The sequence below is a fragment of the Dendrobates tinctorius genome, unplaced genomic scaffold, assembly GCF_039654945.1.
Source record: "Dendrobates tinctorius isolate UK_male_01 unplaced genomic scaffold, ASM3965494v1 ptg000062l, whole genome shotgun sequence".
Taxonomy (NCBI): Eukaryota; Metazoa; Chordata; class Amphibia; order Anura; family Dendrobatidae; genus Dendrobates; species Dendrobates tinctorius.
This window is the reverse complement of record NW_027361730.1, coordinates 23,939,799-23,960,409: the sequence shown is the minus strand read 5'-3', so window position 1 is coordinate 23,960,409 and position 20,611 is coordinate 23,939,799. Positions and strand designations below refer to the sequence as shown.

At 49.5% G+C, this 20,611-nt stretch overlaps 1 protein-coding gene across 2 annotated transcripts in view; it reads right to left on the bottom strand.

Annotated features, from left to right (window-relative positions):
* The window catches only part of RPS27L (ribosomal protein S27 like), a 51,336-nt gene that overhangs the window by 9,164 nt on the left and 21,561 nt on the right, over positions 1-20,611 (bottom strand). Inside the window, exons 1-2 of one of the 2 annotated variants that reach the window (XM_073579396.1) lie at positions 11,709-11,862; positions 11,466-11,574 (exon numbers count right to left, since the gene is read on the bottom strand). In XM_073579396.1, coding sequence (XP_073435497.1) covers positions 11,466-11,574; positions 11,709-11,711 — 112 coding nt within the window. In that variant the 5' untranslated portion in view covers positions 11,712-11,862. Of the gene's footprint in view, positions 1-11,465; positions 11,575-11,708; positions 11,863-20,611 lie in introns of those variants that run through there. The other variant, XM_073579395.1, reaches the window with a different exon arrangement.

Sequence of the window (20,611 nt, the reverse complement as noted above, 5' to 3'; positions counted from 1 at the left end):
AGAGGACACGACTTTCGGCAGAAAAGGAGGGGTTGGTCTGAGCACCATCTTATCCTTATGGAAAGTGAGGAACGGAGCTCGACAGGATAGGGCCGCCAACTCTGAAGCCCGCCTGATGGAAGTGATGGCCACTAGGAACACCACTTTCCAGGATATTTACCTCAAAGAGATATCCTGAAGCGGTTCAAATGGAGCTTCCTGCAGAACACTTAGGACCATGTTAAGGTTCCAGGCGTCCATAGGCGCCTTATAGGGATGTACCAAGTGGGAGACTCCCTGAATGAAAAAGTCTTCACCTGCAAATTGGTAGCAATTCTGCGCTGGAACAGGACGGATAAGGCCGATATCTGTCTCCTGAGGGAACTTGGGGCAAAGCCCGAGTCTAATGCTCTTTTGACTGAGCTATCCCGGCTCTCTAAGCCCGACTGGAGAAAAGCCGAGATGTTGGGGATCGAGAATCTCAGTGGAGAAACACCGCGGCCTCGATACCAAGCAAAGAACACCTTCCAGGTGTGGTGGAAAATTCGCGCTGAAGCAGGCTTCCGGGCGCTAATCATTGTAGCGACCACCTCGCTCCCGAACCCTGCCTGGGTTAGAATCCAAGATTCAATGGCCATGCCGACAAACCCAGGCTCCCTGAGTTCGGGTGGCAAATCGGCCCTTGAGGCAGTAGATCTGGGCGCTCTGGCAGGCGCCAAGGAACGTCGGCGAGCAGCTGCATTAGATCTGCGTCCCACGCTCAACGGGGCCAGTCTAGGGCCAGCAGAATCGCCGGCACCCCTTCCGTCTTGATCTTTTTGATGACTCTCGGAAGTAGATGCAGTGGGGGAAATAGATATGGGATGCGAAACTGGTTCCATGGCAGAACCAACGCGTCCACTGCGAATGCCTGCGGGTCCCTGGCCTGAGCGACATATGCGGGCACCTTGGCATTCACTCTGGAAGCCATCAGGTCCACATCCGGAGCGCCCCACAGTTGACAAATCTGCTGAAAAACTTCGGGATGTAGAGACCACTCTCCGGATGCAAGACCCTGCCAGCTGAGAAAGTCTGCCGTCCAATTTTCCACGCCCCGGAATGTGGACAGCCGAAATCACCGAGTGGTTTGCTTCGGCCCACTGAAGAACAAGCCCCACCTCACGCATGGTTGCTCTGCTGCGGGTGCCCCCTTGATGACTTATGTAAGCCACCGCCGTGGCGGCCGATTGAATCCGGACGGGGCGGCCTGCTAGAAAGTGATGAGACTTCCGCAGAGCCAGCCGAATAGCTCGTATCTCCAATAAGTTGATCGGGAGGCGTGCCTCCTGTGGCGACCACCGTTCCTGGGTTGTGTGGTGGTGAAACACCGCTCCCCCACCGAGGAGACTGAAATCGGTTGTCATTACCAGCCAATGATCTGGGGGGAAAGGTTTCCCCTGGGCCAGAGAAGAACTGGCTATCCACCATCCGAGCGACTGCCTGACTTGAGAAGACAGTCGGCACCGCCGATCGAGCGTGAAAGGATTCTTGTCCCAGGCTGACAAGAGGGCGTGCTGCAGGGGGCGAAGGTGGAACTGGGCGACAGGTATCGCTTCCATTGCTGCCACCATTTTCCCTAGAATCCTCTCATCCCGGATCGGATGGTATGAGGGACTGGTTGGCAAAGTGTCCGGACTCTCTTCCGGAGAGATAGCGCCTTTTCCTGAGGGAGAATTACCAACCCTCGGCAAGTGTCAAAGATCATTCCTAGGAAGGAGATCCTCTGAGCTGGCACAAGGGATGACTTCTTTGCATTGCCAACCATCCTAAGCGGGCAAGAGTATCTCGCGTGATGTTGAGCTTTTCCTCGCATGCCCGTATTGACGGGCCCTTGACCAAGAGGTCGTCCAGATAAGGTAAGACGACTATGCCTCAAGAATGCAGTGTGGCCATGACAACTGCCATAACCTTTGTAAACACTCTGGTACCCGTGGCTAGCCTGAGCTGTGAATGAGGGAGCGAGCGCTGACCCTGACGCCACATATACTGAGCGAGCTAAGCTCTCTATAAGGCGATCCGTGGGATCCTTAATTGAGGAAACACTAGGGGCGGATAGCAGGGTCTTAGTGGCTAGGCACGAAACCGGAGGATCCACCATCGGGGATTCCATCCATTTTTTACGGAGGTTCGAAGCAAACGGATACCTTGTCTTGAGTGACGCTGGAGTATCCAGGTCAAGGGGCTCGTCTGAGTCGAATTCTGAGGTCTGCTCGCTATCAAACACTGGTGACGGGGAGCGAGAAGCAGAACTTACGGATGCCAAGGCACCGGATGGACTGGGCGACACCGTGTGGATTCGTTTCCCTCGGGTGTGCCTGGAGTGAGAGCGGCCCCTGAAGGCCGGAGGCTATTGTGAGGTGGAGGTCCCCTTTAAGGCCGGCGAGCCACTGTTCCTGCCCCCACCTGAGGCCTGAAGAGACTCAATTGCATGAACTTAGACAGTGATAGGGCCCACTCTGGGGGGGCTTGGCACATTGGCCGCGATCGCAGTGGAGGACGGACACTGAGGTTCTGTTAGGCGTCGGGTTCCGAGCGCTGCACAGCGGGAATCTCGAGCCTTGTCCTCTGCGGTCCGCCCACACCAGCATTGTGGGTTCGGTCGCAGGGGAGGGCTCCTGGGCGCGTTCAGTGTCACAGGTTTCACATAATTTTTTACTCTGCGCTCATGGAAAACTGGTCCCACCGGAAATGCATGCGGCATAAAGGAACGTGTGCAATTTCCCTTTTCCGGTCATATTGCCAGGCTCAATAACCCCCTCTGTTTTCTATAAGAGGGTTGAGGGAAGGGAGGAGGAGGAAACAAACCCCCTTTTAATCGCACGTAGCGCAGCTCCCGGGTCGGGGTCGCACTTACCCAGATCCTGTGTCCCCATGTGCTCCTGCCTCTGCGCTGCGCTCTCCTGCGCTCCTTTCTCCCCTGAGTAGGCCGAGACGTCCTCTCCCGGTCGCGGCCTACCCTGTAATGAGACCGGGGGCTCAATTTGTTCGCGTCCGCCCTAGCCACGGGGGGCAGCGCCGGAAAGGACATCACGCCGGGGGCGGGACTTCCACCCGCGGCCTAGTCACGGCTGAAGCCGTGGGCCAAATTTCTACCCCTGCCCACCCGTCTGCCTGCTGGCGGCTCCGCAACCATGGCGATCCCGCCAGCCCTTCTCTGAGCCGCTCCATGGACCGACATCCGCACTGGTGGCCCCCCGCCTGGGGGGAGTAGTAGGGAGGAAAGGAAATGATGGAGCCTTCTCAATGGAGCTCCCAGAACGCTGCCGCAGGGCCCTCCCCAGTCCTCCATACCTGCGATAACCTCCCCTACAGATCCAGAGCACCAGGTAGAGGGGATGGGGTAATTTTCTGGACGGTGCAGGCACCCTAGCTCCGTCCCCCCTGCAGGGGCGAGAAGAGGGACTGTTCGCCGCCATGCAGCACCACCGTCTAGCGTTGGTGGAGCAGTGGGGGCCGCACAGACTAGTCTTGTGACTCTGTGCAAGCCCATGGTTTCAATACCTAGGGGTGGACAGGGCTAAGTCCGGCATTATGTCCCACGTCGCGGGAGAGGATACGTGGAGGGATACTCACACGTGCTCGCCCGTTGATGGTTTGGGGAAATCGGACCCTTTCAATAGGATCCGTTGCCCCTGTCTCATCTTCATAGTAAAAATAAAATAAAAAAAAGAAAAAGTCTGGAGCAAAACCAGACATGTGTGCCTCCATGGACACTAAGCAAAAAACGGAGTTCCGCCCGCAATAGGGGCGAGGGTGTATACGACGGAGGAGGAGCTAACCTCTTTTTTTCACTTAGTGTCAGCCTCCTAGCAGCAGAAGCATACACCCACAGTATCTGTGTCCCCCAATGAGGCGAAGGAGAAAACAGAATGGAGAGAAATCAACGTGAAAACTTTGTGAAACCTAAACTGCCAGAGATTGTGACTTGGGTGAAGAATTCATGGGAGAAAATCACTGACACTTGTATTGCAAATGCACTATGAGCAGGCTACCTTGACAAGAAGTGCTCATTTAAGGACAGTGCTATTGCTAGACATGAGAGATATGGGCCAATGATTCTGAAAGAAATGGCGTCACAAGAAATTCCACAGGAACTTCAGAGTTTGGATTGTTATGATGATGTTCCAGAAGATGATGACATGGTTGTCATTGAATAAATCTTGTTTTGTGTTATTAAATATTGAGATCAGTAAATGAACCATTGTTCGTTGTTTTACATGTTGTGCATGGAAATACCGTAATTATACGGTAGTAACATGAAATTCTTGATACGATTCAGTTTATTTGATTCTACTGTTTTGTGATGACTACTGTTCAGCATACGCTGGTATGTTAACAAATGTTAATTTTTTTGTTCAAAAAAAATTTGTCAATTCTTTTTCTTGAGAAAATAAGACACCCCCCCCCCAACCAGAAAATAAGACAAGGTGCAACTTTAGGAGCGAAAAGTAATATAAGACGGTGTCTTATTTTCGGGGAAACAGGGTTTGAGTGTCTGAGCAAAAGCTCTGAATACTTATGACCATGTGATATTTGTTTTTTAATAAATTTGCAAAAAATTCAACATTTCTGTTTTTTTTCAGTCAAGATGGAGTGCAGAGCTTACTTAATGAGAAAAAAAATAGGCATTAGACCTACCGGTAATTATGTTTCCAGGAGTCCATCCTGACAGCACCAGGGAGGATGTCCCTCGCCTCCTTGCAGGGACAGGAAGAGCACACAAGAGGTTAAAAACAGTCTCCACCCCCATTCCCTCAGTGTTTTTCCAAGTACCACACCATGGATGATGCAACTGAACACTTTATTTACAGAACCATATTACGACATATGACATCATTAATTCGGGAAGGGAACTATCCGTGCTGTCAGGATGCACTCCTGGAAACAAATACCGGTAGGTCTAATGCCTATTTTCCAGGACGTCCCTCCTGACAGCACCAGGGAGAGTACCAAAGTATCCCCTTAGGGTGGGATGACTTCCTGGAGCACCATTCTCCCGAAATCAGTCTGTTGGTTAGGCCTGTTTCACACTTCCGTTTTTGTGTCCGCCAAACGGATCAGTTTCCGTTTTTTTGACGGAAACTGATGCAAACGGATCCGTTTTTTTAAAAACGGATCCGTTTTTTTGACGGATCCGCGGTAACCGTAATGGAACTCTATGGGACCAAAAAAACGGATCCTGCAAAAAATGGCGGATCCGTTTTTTTACGGAAAACAACGGATTTTGACGGATTTGAAAAAACGGAAGTGTGAAACAGGCCTTAGATAACACATCTAATTTGTAATGCTTATAGAATGTGTCCAACCTGGACCAGGTTGCGGCCCTACAAATTTGGTTTACTGAAGCCCCTGCTCTTTCCGCCCAGGAAACTGATAAAGCTCGTGGTGAGTGAGCTTTTAACCCTTCTGGGGGAGGAACCCCCTGAGACATAGGCTAAACTGATTAGCGATGTTATCCATCTCGCGATGGAGGCTTTTCTCCCTTTGTTTTTCCCCCCCAAAGAGTAGAAATAGGTTATGGTCCTGTCTCCAACCCTGCGTGGCCCCGATGTAATCAATAACTGCCTGGCGTATGTCTAATTTGTGCAGGGCCCTTTCTTTGTCATTTGAGGGGTTCTCACAAAAGGAAGGTAAAATTATTTTCTGGTTTAAGTTTTGGACTGACGCAACTTTGGGCAAAAGGGTGGGGTCTAATCTCATGATTATTCGATCCTCCCAGATTCGGAGATATGGGTCTCGGATAGATAGCGCCTGTATCTCACTTATATGTTTTGCAGTGGTGATCGCCAATAAGAATGCTACCTTCATGGTTCGATGTGAGATGGACATCTCCTGACTCTGGATAAAGCGATCTGAGCAAAGGGACCGCAGGACAAGACTAAGATCCCATGGGGGGACTGACCTCCTGACTGTGGGACGTAACCTCTGAGTTGCCCTGATAAATCTTATTACCCAGGGATGGGAGGCCAAGGGGTAGTCAAGAAAGGCGCTTAATGCCAAGATCTGAACCTTCAGCATGCTAGGCCTAAGTCCTTTATTAAAGCCTGCCTGAAGGAAATCCAGTATCTTTGGGATGTTTGGCTTTCCTTCCGCTGAGTCGGGCCTGCCACAATCCAGACAGAATCTTTTCCAAATTTTGTGGTATATCGCAGAAGTTACGGGTTTTCTGCTGGCCTGAATAGTCAATATGACCTGGTCTGACAGGCCTCGAGCCCTCAGGATCTGCCGTCCAGGATCCAGGCTGACAGGTGAAGTCTCCCTGGATCTTGGTGAAGCACCGGCCCCTGGTGAATGATGTCTTCCCTCTGTGGAAGCAGGAGTGGTCGATCTTCTGCCATAATCCCCAGGAGTGGAAACCAGCTCCTTTTTGGCCAATAAGGTGCTATCAGTAGCACTCTTGCCTGATCCTCCTGAATCTTCCTGAGGATGGCTGGAATGAGAGCTATCGGGGGAAATGCATATGCGAGAGTCTGCCCCCACTTCTGGCTTTGGGCGTCTACCCCTTCTGGATTGTCCAACGGATTTAGAGAGAAAAACCTGTATGTCTTTGTATTCTTTCTGGTTGCGAAGAGGTCTATCTGCGGTCTTCCCCAGCGCTGGCATAAGTTCTGAAAGATCTCTGTGTTCAGCTCCCACTCTGTGGGACAGATCTTCTGCCTGCATAAATAATCTGCCACTGTGTTTTGCGAGCCTTCGAGATGGACGGCTGTTACTGACAGAACCGTATTTTCTGCCCAGGAAAAGATCTTTTTTGCCAGGTCCTGGAGTGCCCAATGCCTTGTTCCTCCTGGATGCCGTAGGAAGGATACCGCCGTCACATTGTGCGATAGAATCTTTACGTGTTGATTTCTTAGTTTGTCCTGATTTCTTCTTAGGGCCTCCCATGTGGCGTAAAGTTCCTTGTAGTTGGAGGAGGTGGACCGCATGTTTGCCGGCCATTCTCCCTGAAGAATTCTGCCTTCTAGAGGAGCCCCCCAGCCCCATTTGCTGGCATCTGTAGTGATTATGACGCCGGGGGAGGTGATCCAGGGGACACCTTTCCTTAGGTTTTGTCGCTGCATCCACCACACAAGGGATCTTTTTACTGCTGGAGACAAGGCCATTTTCTTGTCTAGGGAGGTCTGGTGACGATCCGAGGTGGCCAGTATTTCTTTTTGAAGGGTTCTCGCATGGAACTGTGCCTACCGGACACAAGGGATGCAGGATGAAATGAGGCCCAGAGCGCGCATGGCTATTCTGATGGAAACGCGGCCTTTTTGAAGTTCTTTCATGCTGTCCCGTATCCTTGTCTGTTTTTCTGGTGGTAAGAAGGAAGTTCTGCTTCTGGAGTCCAGAAATACCCCCCAAAAAAATCTTTCTTCTTTCTAGTACTAGGTTCGATTTTTCTTTGTTTATGATCTAGCCCAGAAACTCTAGAACCTCTATTGTCTTCTCCTTGTGTCGCCGTAGTTCTTTTGCCGATCTCGCCACCAGGAGGAAGTAGTCTAGGTATGGAATGATGATTATTCCGCGATTTCTTAGGAACGCCACCACTTCCGCGATTAGCTTCGTAAAGACTCGAGGCCAGACCAAAGGGAAGACACTGAAATTGAAAGTGGCAGGTCCGATTCTGAAGTCTTACTGCAAACCTCAGGAATCTGTGACATTGGGTGAATTGGCACCTGATAGTAGGCACTTTTCAGGTCCAGGGTACACATCAGGGCATTCTTGTCTATCAGATGGACTGTGGATCTGATTGACTCCATTCGGAATTTTTTGTACGTGTCCCAGGCATTTAAGGGTTTCAGATTTATAATGGTACGGGATTCTCCGGATGGCTTCGCGATGGAAAATAAGAACAAATAGTGGCCCGCCCCAATTTCTGCCCGGGGAACCGGAATTACCACCCCTAAGTTTGCCAGTTCTGTCACATCGACCCACATCTGGGAGTCGTCTTTTATTCTGCGGGGAGAAATGGACCTTTCGGGGGGAGGGGGTGAAAATTGTATTTGGTAACCCTCTGCTATTGTCCTCAGTACCCACTGATTTTTTGTGATCTGAGACCACTGGGAACTGAATTCTCTGAGTCGACCCCCTATGTTGGTATAGTCATGTTCTCCTGGATCTAGTACGTGATCCAGAAGGGGGGCTCTAGATCTTCCAGCTCTAGAGTGGGTGCTACCGTAGGAACCCCTCTGAGAGCTCCCCTGGTACCTATAGTACTGCTGCCTTCTATATCCCCCGGGTCTACGAAAGGGCTGCTCCCTAGGCTTCTTTTCCTCAGGGAACCCTTTCTTTACATCAGATGCTTTTTCTAATATATCATCCAATGCTGGGCCAAAGACTTTTAACCCAGAGAAGGGAAGGGCACAGAGCTTGTTTTTAGAGGCTCCATCACCCGTCCAGGTCTTTAACCAGATGGCTCTGCGTGCCGAATTTGACAAAGAGCCATTCCGGGCGGAAATTCTAACAGATTCCGCCGAAGCATCGGCTAGGAAGGCTGTGGCTGACTTCATAATCGGAAGAGAATCTATAATTTCCTCCCTTGGGGTTTTATTAGTTAAATGTTCCTCTAACTGGCCCAACCATAAACACATAGACCTTGCTACCGAAGTAGCTGCTACGTTTGTTTTAATTAAGGCTGCTGATGTTTCCCAGGCCCGCCTTAGTAGGTTATACGCCTTCCTATCCATGGGGTCCCTCAGACTAGACGCATCCTCAAAAGGGATCGTTGTTTTCTTGGCTACTTTTGCCACAGGGACATCAATTTTGGGGACTACCTCCCATTCTTTAATGTCCTCGGGGTTGAAAGGGAGCCGTCTCTTAAAGTCCCGGGATATCACGAGACGTTTTTCCGCCTCCTCCCATTCCTCAAGGACCATAGCTCACACTTGGTCGTTCACTGGAAATACTACTTTCCTCTGCGCCCTAAGGCCCCCGAACATCATGTCCTGCCTGGACTGAGGTTTCTGGACCTCCTCAATCTGCATTGTGTCTCTGACCGCCTGAACCAGATTGTCTGTATCAACAGAGGAAAAGCGGTATCTTTTCCCATACTCCGGTTCGCTAGTGCCCAGTTCGCCTTCTTCCCGATCCGACTCCGAGGAGTAGGAACCTTCCTCCGAACTAAGCTCCATCTCCTGTCTGGTTCGCTTAGCACTGGGGCCTGGACAAGGTGGCCACGGAAGCCTAGACCTCCTCTCGAATCAGCGATCTCATCTCCGATAGGAGGGACTGCTGTTCGCCTTTCATTACTTTGGCCGTACAAGTGTCACACAGCAACTTCTTGTGCTTGCTGGGGAGCTTAACTCTGCATACGGGACACTTATTGGGCTTCCCTGGGTCTTTCTCCGCCTGTTTGGTCGTGGGAACGGGCACTGTCGGTTGTGCTTTTTCCCCATCCGGGTCGATTCTGCCCTGGTTCTCCATCGCTGTTGAGAGCCTCTGCGAGGTCAGGACAGGAGGGTGCTGCCTGTCTTGCTGATACCGCGCTCTGTTCCTTCAGAGCACCCGCCGGCGGCCTGTATTTCCGGCGCTCTGACGTCACTGGAAGTGCGTCGCGGTCTCTCTGCACGCAACTTCCGGTCCCCGCGCTGCTGCCGGCGGAGCTGAGAGCCTCGCTGCGGGAGGAAGCAGCTCTACCCAGGGGGCTCGTCCACCCCTGGTCTCTGTGGCTGAGGGACCCCCTCCCAGGAGGGTTTCAGAGCCGGGGCCACTTCACGGGAGGAAGGATTGGCAGGGCCGCCCGATCCCCCTGGACCCCTCCGGTAAGCAGACTCCTCTTGTGCATCCTTCCGTGCAGGGACAGGAAGAAACACTGAGGGAATGGGTGTGGAGACTGTTTTTAACCTTTTGTGTGCTCTTCCTGTCCCTGCAAGGAGGCGAGGGACGTCCTCCCTGGTGCTGTCAGGAGGGACATCCTGGAAAATGAACTTTTTGGAATTTACCAAAAGGCTGCAATGAAACAAAGTGAAAAATTTAAAGGGGTCGGAATACGTTCCGTACCCACTGTTGGTGATGTCACAGCTCCCCCCTCCTTACACTATGACCTCTGCCCAGATTACAGAGCATGTCTTAGGCTACTTTCACACTTGCGTTTTCTCCCCTATATTTAACATGGGTGCGCATTGTCATGCGTTTGTATGTGCATGCGTTTTTTTGTAGTGTGCGCCCAGGCACACAACGTGCATCCTGTTACATTTTTTGTGCGTCCGACCTGTCTTAAAAAACCGCATGCGCACGCAATGTGCACGAAATTCACCCAAAACCCATTAAAGTCTATAGGAGCGCTGACGTGCACATGGTCATGCGCATGTCAGCGCAAAAAAAGCATGCATTTTTTGCAAAAACCATGCGCAAAAAAACAAGAAAATGCATTAAAACCGCATGATGCATTTTTATGCGCGTTTGCACTGCGCACGCAGCGCAAAAAAACGCAAGTGTGAAAGTAGCCTTAAAATTCTCCTAAAGAAGTCAATGCATCAGTTCCATACTATTATTATTTTCTACAGTCATGTGGCTGATATAAAGCATATCTCCAAATACTGTATCCAGCTCAGGCTAGATGCCTGCCTGATGTACATGTACAGAAATACTAAATACAGAAACAAAAAAAAATTTAGAATGAAAAGAAAATCAGATCATAAAAATGCGAATTAATATTTAATTAGTAAGAAAACAGATCTAGGTGATTACCACAGTTTTCACATGACATTACTAAGACAAGCCCTTCTTAAAGGAAATCTGTATGCAAGACTTGTAGATCTGAAGTCTCTGTCACTCCAGTTCTATTACCCACCTGCGCCACTTTCTCTGCTTGACAGCTTAGCCTATATGCTGTGTGACTTCAGACAGTGAAGTAGGAGGCAGTGCAGGGCAGGAAATAGAGCTGGAGTGACAGAGGCTTCAGATCTACAGTCTCAATTGCAGATTAGTTCAAACACTGATTTCTCAGTAACAGAGGAATGGACTGCCATGTAAATGTATTGCTGTTCTGGACTGGTCTTTGAAATGGCTACAGGCACATATAAATAGTTTGGGTAGAGAAATCCTGCTGACAGATTTCCTTTAAATACTATATTCCTTACTGGAAAAGAATAACACCCTATGCTCGCCTCCTGCGGCGAAGTTATGGTGCGTGAACCCTGCAGCCAAGCGGAGGACACTATTGAGTTATTGTGCTGTTACTCCCTTCAGAGGAAGCTTGGACGTCTGAAGGAAGTGAGAATACAGCAGCCCATTAGTGACTGCTAAGAATGGCACACAAGTGGAGACGCCGCTGCCATTTCATTTAATTTGGAAGTGGCTGTCATTGTAGTGGGTAACCCCTATAAATATGACGGTACCATGTAAATACAGCATGATTACATAATATCAGTGACATGGCATTGTGCAATCTCAAGCACCACAACTCAACACAGCAGCCTTAATGAAGAACCAAACTTCCATCACCAACCAGTCCTCCTTACCTGGACATTTCACATCCATGAAGTAGGAATTTGGGCTCTGGACTAACCTCTTTTTCTTATGCCTAGTCCTTTCCTCATCAGAGGACGGATGCAACAAATCTTTTGCCAACTGAAAAAAAAACAATCCATATTTCAACGATCAGTTTCATTACTGCGAAGAAATACAATTATTCCAGATGCAGAACGTAATGTACAGGACAAGTGGCGAAATAAGGACAATCAGAAAAGAGACTGGTGTCATACCATGGTGTCTGCTAGAACACAAGCCCGTGTGCCGCTATATCGCTCGCTGGGTTATACTGCAATCACACCTAATTGTTCACTAACTAAATAGGCAGCACAGACAAGTACAGACATGTTATTCAGCCCTGTAACCACTGCAGTGCCGGGGCTGGCTGTAATAACACGGATAATTAACCTTTGTGTTCACGTTGCTGCTAAATCACTGTCATGTGGAACTGCGAGTGAAAGTGGGAGGACAAAATCCAAAATACAACTATTGGTCATAATAAAATTGCTTTATTAGAGTGGTCAGGCAAGGTACAAACCAACATGCTGAAGTGCCATAAAAATATAAAAAACACATAGGGACACAGAGACTGAAGTTACCACTACTGCACATTACAATAATGGAAAATATCTAATGAAAAATATATTGCACTCAATAGAAAGAACATAGTAGTTCCAGGCAACAGTCAAAGGTATATATTCACAGGGAACCCCAGGTTGCCACCTGCCTCTTGTTATTGTGTCCAGGTAACTTATGATTCATGTGAATATATACCTTTGACTGTTGCCTGGAACTACTATGTTCTTTCTATTGAGTGCAATATATTTTTCATTAGATATTTTCCAGTATTGTAATGTGCAGTAGTGGTAACTTCAGTCTCTGTGTCCCTATGTGCTGTTCATGTTTTTATATTTTTATGGCACTTCAGCATGTTGGTTTGTACCTTGCCTGACCACTCTAATAAAGCAATTTTATTATGACCAATAGTTGTATTTTGGATTATGTCCTCCCCCCCTTTTGCTATGTTATATAGTACAACTGGTCAATTATAGTCCGTAGGTAATACATGTTGGTGGCATACTGTTTGTTACCTATATAGATATACTTTTTTAATTAAAATTGTCTGCCCCACGTTATACATACCAGATTTCACTACCCTTGCTATTTAGTTCCCCTGCACTGTAGTTGGCCAGAGCTCTACTAAGCAGGACAAGACTGTGACGGGGCAACAGTGGTAAGTAAAGCTCTATGACCCCAAAGACGCTATTGTTCACGAATGAATGGCAAATCCTCGCATTATACCCATCACTTAAAGGGAACCTGTCACCTGTTCTGGCTGCTATAAGCTGCGGCCACCGCCTTTCAGGGCTTATCTACAGCATTCTATAATGCTGTATATAATCCCCCGGTCCGACCTGCAAGATAAGAAAAATAAGTTTTATTATACTCACCCGGGAAGGCGGTACGGTCCGACGGGTGTTGCAGGTCCAGCGCCTCACAACTTCTTGCGATGCCGCCCTTCTGCTTGCTGCCTCACACCCGGCATTGCGCTCTTGCGCAGGCGTACGTCTCTGCCCTGTGTTGGGCAGGTTAAAGTACTGCAGTGCACAGGCACCGGGAAATGTCAGGAAGGCCCAGCGCCTGCGCACTGCAGTACTTTGCTCTGCCTCAACAGGGCAGAGGAGTTTGCCTGCGCAGAAGTGTGATGCCGGGAGCGATGAAGCAAGCAGGACGGCAGTGTCGCAAGAAGATGGGAGGCGCCGTACCTGGACCTGCGACACTCATCGGACCGCCCCGCCACCCCCCCCCCCCCGGTGAGTATAATAAAACTTATTATCTTGCAGGTCAGATCAGGGACTTATCTACAGCATTATAGAATGCTGTAGATAAGCCCTGCAAGGCAGTGGCCGCATTTTATAGCGGCCAAAACAGGTGACAGGTTCACTTTAACTGGTCAACAAAACAGCAGTATTTATTAGATTAGAACAGAGAAAACGCTCTAGCTTGGATATACTAGAATAGAGTTATGTGTAAGAATACTGTGATAGTCACACAGGTTCCCTAACAAGGGCCTAATAGTAGAGAACACTCCCTGTACCAGCAAGTGAAATAGTGGGGAGCAGGTGTGAGGAACTGAACCCTTCGATATAAAGGAATTCACGCTCTGCAACTTCTGCAAGCTCCCAACACATACATTTCCATAAGCCCCCCTCATAAACCACTAGAGCAGGGGTGGGCAATTAATTTTCCCGAGGGGCCACATGAGACACCATGACTGTTGTGGAGGGCCAAACCAATAGCTTGAAATTAATTCTCAATATTAATTTATTAATATTAAGTGTATCACTTAATATTGAGCAGAATTAAGTGTGCTGACACCCCCCTATATATCTTTGAACCCAAGTACAGCCCCTTCTGTTTATCATATGAACCCCCCACAGCCTCCCCATATACAGCATGAGCCTCACACAACCTCCCCATGTACAGCATGAGTCTCACACAGCCTCCCCATATACAGCATGAGCCCCACACAGCCTACTCCATATGCAGCATGAGCCCCACACAGCCTCCCCATATATAGCATGAGCCTCACACAGCCTCCCCCTGTACTGCATGAGCCCCAGTTTCCCCATACACTGAATGAGGCCCCACACAGTCTCCACATATACTGCATGAGCCCCAGTCTCCCCATAGCCTCCCCATATACTTCATGAGCCCCACACAGCGTTGCTATATATTGCATGAGTCCCACACAGCCTCCTTATACACTGCATGAGCCCCACACAGCCTTCCTATATACAGCATGAGCCCAACAGTCTCCCTATATACTGCATGAGCCCCACACAGCCTCTCCGTATACTGCATGAGGCCCCCACAGCCTCCCCGTATATTGCATGAGCCCCACTCAGCCTCTCTATATATTGCATAAGGCCCACCATAGCCTCTCTATATACACTGCATGAACCCCACTCAGCCTTCCCATATACTGCAAAAGGCCCCCATAGCCTCACCATGTGCAGCATGTCACCCCCATAGCCTCCCTGTGTGCAGCATTACACCCCCATAGCAGCCTCCCCGTGTGCAGCATGACAACCACATAGCTTCTCCATGCACAGCATGTCACCCCCATAGCCTCAGAATGCGCAGCACGACACCCCCAGAGCTTCTCAATGTGCTACATGTCATCCCCATAGCCTCCCCATGTTCTGCACGACAGCCCCATAGAATCCCCGTGTGCTGCACGACAGCCCCATAGAATCCCCGTGTGCTGCACGACAGCCCCATAGAATCCCCGTGTGCTGCACGACAGCCCCATAGAATCCCCGTGTCCTGCACGACAGCCCCATAGAATCCCCGTGTGCTGCACGACAGCCCCATAGAATCCCCGTGTGCTGCACGACAGCCCCATAGAATCCCCGTGTGCTGCACGACAGCCCCATAGAATCCCCGTGTGCTGCACGACAGCCCCATAGAATCCCCGTGTGCTGCACGACAGCCCCATAGAATCCCCGTGTGCTGCACGACAGCCCCATAGAATCCCCGTGTGCTGCACGACAGCCCCATAGAATCCCCGTGTGCTGCACGACAGCCCCATAGAATCCCCGTGTGCTGCACGACAGCCCCATAGAATCCCCGTGTGCTGCACGACAGCCCCATAGAATCCCCGTGTGCTGCACGACAGCCCCATAGAATCCCCGTGTGCTGCACGACAGCCCCATAGAATCCCCGTGTGCTGCACGACAGCCCCATAGAATCCCCGTGTGCTGCACGACAGCCCCATAGAATCCCCGTGTGCTGCACGACAGCCCCATAGAATCCCCGTGTGCTGCACGACAGCCCCATAGAATCCCCGTGTGCTGCACGACAGCCCCATAGAATCCCCGTGTGCTGCACGACAGCCCCATAGAATCCCCGTGTGCTGCACGACAGCCCCATAAGAATCCCCGTGTGCTGCACGACAGCCCCATAAGAATCCCCGTGTGCTGCACGACAGCCCCATAAGAATCCCCGTGTGCTGTCTGTCACCCCCCATGAATCCCCATGTGCTATCACCCCCCCATAGAATCCCCATGTGCTGTTTGTCACCCCCCACAGAATCCCCATGTGCTATCACCCCAATAGAATCCCCATGTGCTGTCACCCCAATAGAATCCCCATGTTCATACACATGAAAAAAAAAAACAAAACACCACATACTCACCTCGGTCCCGTTCCCTGGTGCTTTGCCTCCGGTGCGCTGACTCTCCGGCGGTACACAGCTGATGCGATGAAATGATGTCATCGCGTCAGCTGTTTCACACGCTGATTGGTGGAGTAAGTGGCCGAAGGCCCCTCCTCCACCAATGCTGACTGTACCTAGGGAGACAACAGAGAGAGCCAGCGGGCGGGCATGGTGCGGCCCGCGAACCTCTGGTTTCAAGCTTCACGGCTGTCTCAGTTCACGGGCCGGACTGAGACAGCCAGAGGGCTGGATGTGGCCTGCACTTTTCCCACATCTGCACTAGAGGACAAGAGAAAGTGGTCTTCATAGGGCTAGCATACTTTAACCCCCAGAAGTATTTTCGTTTTCGCTCCCCTTCTTCCCAGAGCCATAAATTTTTTATTTTTTTTGTCATGGCCGTGTGAGGGCTTGTTTTTTTTTCGATACGAGTTCTACTTTTGAACGCCACCATTGATTTTACTGTGTCATGTACTAGAGAACAGGGAAAAAAAATTCCAAGTGCAGTGAAATTGCAAAAAAAAAAAACACTTGTTTTTTTGTTTGGCTTTTTTGTTAGGATCACTAAATGCTAAAACTGACCTGCCATTATGATTCTCCAGGTCATTACAAGTACATAGATACCAAACATGTCTAGGTTCTTTTTTATCTAAGTGGTGAAAAAAAAATTCCAAACTTTGTTTTAAAAAAAAAAAAAAAAAAAAAATTGTGCCATTTTCCAATACCCGTAGCGTCTCCATTTTTCGTGATCTCGGTTTGGGTGAGGGCTTATCTTTGCGTATCGAGCTGACATTTTTAATTATACCATTTTGGTGTACATACGATCTTTTGATCGCCAGTTATTTCATTTTAATGCAACGTTGCAGCGACCAAAAAAATGTAATTCTGGCGTTTTGACTTTTTCTCGCTACGCCGTTTAGCGATCGGGTCAATCTTTTTTTTATTAATAGATCAGGCGATTTTGAACGTGGCGATACCAAATGTGTATGTTTTGATTTTTTTTTTGTTTTATTCTGAATGGGGAAAAGGGGGGTAGGGGGGTGATTTGAACTTTTAAAAACATTTTTTTTTTTTACCTTTTGCATGCTACAATAGTCTTGATGGGAGAGAAAAAGTTGCCATAACTCGATCGGCTCAGCTACATACAGGCGATGATCAGTTCAACTATATGTAGCTAAATTACTCACTTGCCATGAGCGCCGTCCACTGGGTGGCGCTCCCAGCAAGCCAGCAATGACAATCAGAGGTCTCCAGGAGACCTCTGGTTGTCATGCCAAGCTATCAGTGACCCGCGATCACTTGACGGGGTCACCGATGGGCGGATTTTCGGAAAGAGCATGTTAAATGCCGCTGACAGCAGCATTTAACGAGTTAGTAGCCTCAGGTGGATCACAATTCCACCTGCGGCTGTTCCGGGCACATGTCAGCTGTTCAAAATAGCTGCCTTGTGCTGGGAAAGATGTGGGCTCAGCACCGGTGCCCACATGAAAGGGAGAGGGAGTCCGACATCGGCCTAAATGTACGCCCGATGTCGGAAAGGGGTTAATGCTGCATGGAATCCTGCTTCAGTATATGCTTTCCACAGTAACGTTAAAACCATTGCATATTTTCAACAGATCTAGTGAAGTTTTGCCAAAGTGGGGAGAATAAAGTCCGCGGTGAGGTTTGCTACTGGCAGTCCAGTTAAAAATTTCCCCCACAGAAGCCGATAGCAAATTTCATACCCAGACAATGGCCCACAGTACCCCCATAGGCAGTATAGCAGAGTACACAGAACGGCTTTTGGCAAACTACTCCCACAGACACCGATTCAAGAATACACACAGCGCCTTTTGCCACAGCACTATGACAGACATGGTTGCCTCAGAGTGGAAAAACCTAACACACAACTTCCACTGACTCAGTTAAAGATTCAAAAATGTTTTGGGTACGCATGGTACTATCACAGAGACGAGTGCAGAGTACGCACAGTGTTTTTGTAAAACTGCGCACACGCAAAACCTAATACTGACCCTCACTACAGCTGCATCCTGTACCTACGCTAAGCAGAGCAGAAACAACAAGAATTTTGAACCAGGAGGAACAGGTCCAAGTGGAAGATGAGGTGGACATGGCAGTATAGGTGTAAGAGGTGGAGTAGGAGGTAGTCAACACAAATTTGTGTATTTTTTATTTATGACGGAGACCCCCAAATAAAACGAATGGCAAATAGAGTTGAGGCTGTTATAGTGGTCTAGTCATCCACAGGTAGCAAGTCGTATGGGATCCGCTCCTGGTTCATTTTAAGGAATGTTAAGTTACCCACGTTGGATGTGGACAGGCAGATGCGCCCGTCTATGATGACCCCCCCCCATGCAGTGCTAAACACATGTTCCAACAGTACACTTGCTGCAGGGCAGGCCACCACCTCCAAAGCATAAAGAGCAAGCTCAGGCCATGTGTCCAATTTGGAGACCCAGAAGTTAAACGGGGCAGACCCATCTGTTAGTACATGGAGATGTGTGGACAGGTAGTTTTACTCTATGTTGTTGTATTGCTGCCTTCTGCTTCTGTCGTGCAGAACGTGGGAAGGCTATGGGGGTGACATGTGGCGTGCTCAAAGTTTTCTCACATTTTGGGCATGCTAACCCTGGCTTCTGAGGTGCTCGCGGTGCCCCAGCTGTGTAAGCGACTTCATCCTCCATGATGTTCCACTGAGCCTGTGCTGTAAGGTGGGAAAGCCATTAGTAGTTATTCTACCAGCCTGTACTTGTATTCACACTTTTTGCAGTCCAGTAATCAGCACTGGTAGCAATATGTGCAACTCTGCGGTCATGGTGCAGGCACAGCAGCACGTATTGGCTCATGTGTGCCAGGCTACCCAGAGATAATGAAAAGCTGTCCTCCTTGGGAGATATATCGTCTGGTTACTCTGCATCACTACAGCCATGCTCCAGTGATGCCCGTGAGCTGATGTGAGGGCCACCCTGCTGCGAGAACAGTTGTTCCTCCTCCCTTTCCTAAACTGTCCCCTGCATTTACAGTTAGCTTCCTGGCCGATGTTGGGACAGTAATCCATCCTCCGAGCCATGTGTGGATGACAGGCCTGATAACTGTATGAATTGGCTCTGCTCCTCTTGTGCCTCCACCCCATTCATCATGGCCTGAATTGCTTTTTTCCAGCAGGCATATAAGTGGTATAGTAACGCTGATGATGGCGTCATCAGCGCTGGCCATATTGGTGGAATATTCAAAAGCAGCGCAAAATGGCACGTGTCCCGCATGGAGGTCCACTCATTGGTGGTGTTGTTTTGCAGTGCAACTCAGTCAGGCGTGCTGCACCTGAAACTCCACTATTGCATGCGGGTCTCTCGAACATATGCAAAGTTGAGTTTTACCTTGTTGGTACATTGCATATCAGCTGGTGAGCAGGAAGACAAAAGTGATGCTGCAGCACAGAGAGGTGAGCAGCAGCAAGGTGAGAACATCGAAAGCGCGCACACACTGCCCGCACTTTCAGCAGCAGCTCCGCCATATGTGAGTAGTTTTTTAAGAAGCTCTACGCCACAAAGTTTAGCACGTGAGTCAGGTAAAGCATGCAAGACAAACCAGCTAGGCCCAGAGCTTCTATGATGTTTTGCTCGTTATCGCACTGCACCAGGCAGGGCATAAGGTTCGCCGGCGGCAACCACTAATTATCTGCCAGTCCACAACTCCTGTACGTTGTAGGATTTGACCCCCAGAGGAGTTTAAGAACAGCCTGCTGTCATTTCCCCGGCTGTGCCCAAGTTAGTGATGCAGGTCTTCCTGTGACCGAATGAGAAGGAAGAAGGGTAGGAAGAAGGAACCTGGGCAGATAAACGTCCACCAATAGTAGGTGGTGGTAGAACGCCTTCCGCCTCTGTCCAAGCCACCGCTACATTTACCCAGTAGGCAGTTAGGGAGATGTAACATCCCTGGCCGTGCTTACTGGTCCATGTAGCGGTGGTTATGTGGACCTTTCCATTGATAGTGTTGTGCAGTGCACACTTGATTTGGTCCGAAACATATTTGTGCAGGGCAGGGAAGGCCGACATTTTTTTTTTTAAACTGTACGATTCCACCAGCCAAAATGGCAGCATTTCAAAGGCCAGTAATTTTGAAAAACTGTCATTCATGGCCGTGGTTAGGTTGGTATCTCTTCTTTCTCTTTAAGATTTTGGGGGATGGAAAGTTGAACGCTTCTGTGGAACAGGGTGGAGATGCTGTCACATCCTCTAAATGCAGGGAGGCAGGTGGCTCTGTTGATAGTGAGCGGGAGGAAGAGGCTGCGACCGCAGCAGAAGGCTTAGATCTGTCATGGATTTTAAGGTGTGTACTCCACAGCACCTAATGCTTAGAATTCTGATGCCTTGTCATACAGGTGGTGCTCAGGTTCAGAACATTTATGCCTCGCTTCAGGGTCTGATGGCACAGAGTGCAAAGCACTTGTCGCTAGCACATTTTCTGAAGAAATGCCATGCCAGGGAGCTTTTTTGAGCTGACTTTGGTGTGCTTATAACAGCAGCATGGTGGGCAAGAGCAGCCGATGTACTGGCTAGGGTCTGCCCACTGTGCCTTTGCACCCTGCTCCCTCTTGCTGTACTGTTGTGGCAGAGTGGCCACCTCCTCTTCCTCCGAACTGCTCTCATAACTAGGATGGCCTCAGCTCCATGTGGGGTTGAGGACTTAATCATCCCCCCAGTCATCTTCCACTGACTCATTAACCTTGCCCTCCTTGCCAGTCTGCACACTGCATAAAGACGATGTAGTTGGCAACTGAGTTTCATCATCATCTGACATGTGCTGCGGTGGTCCACTGACCATATGCACTAGCCCTTCCACATACTCATCATCCAACCTAACAAGTGGTTGGGTATCAAAGCACTTCTGGGGCAGGGCCAGGTGGAAGGCCCATGG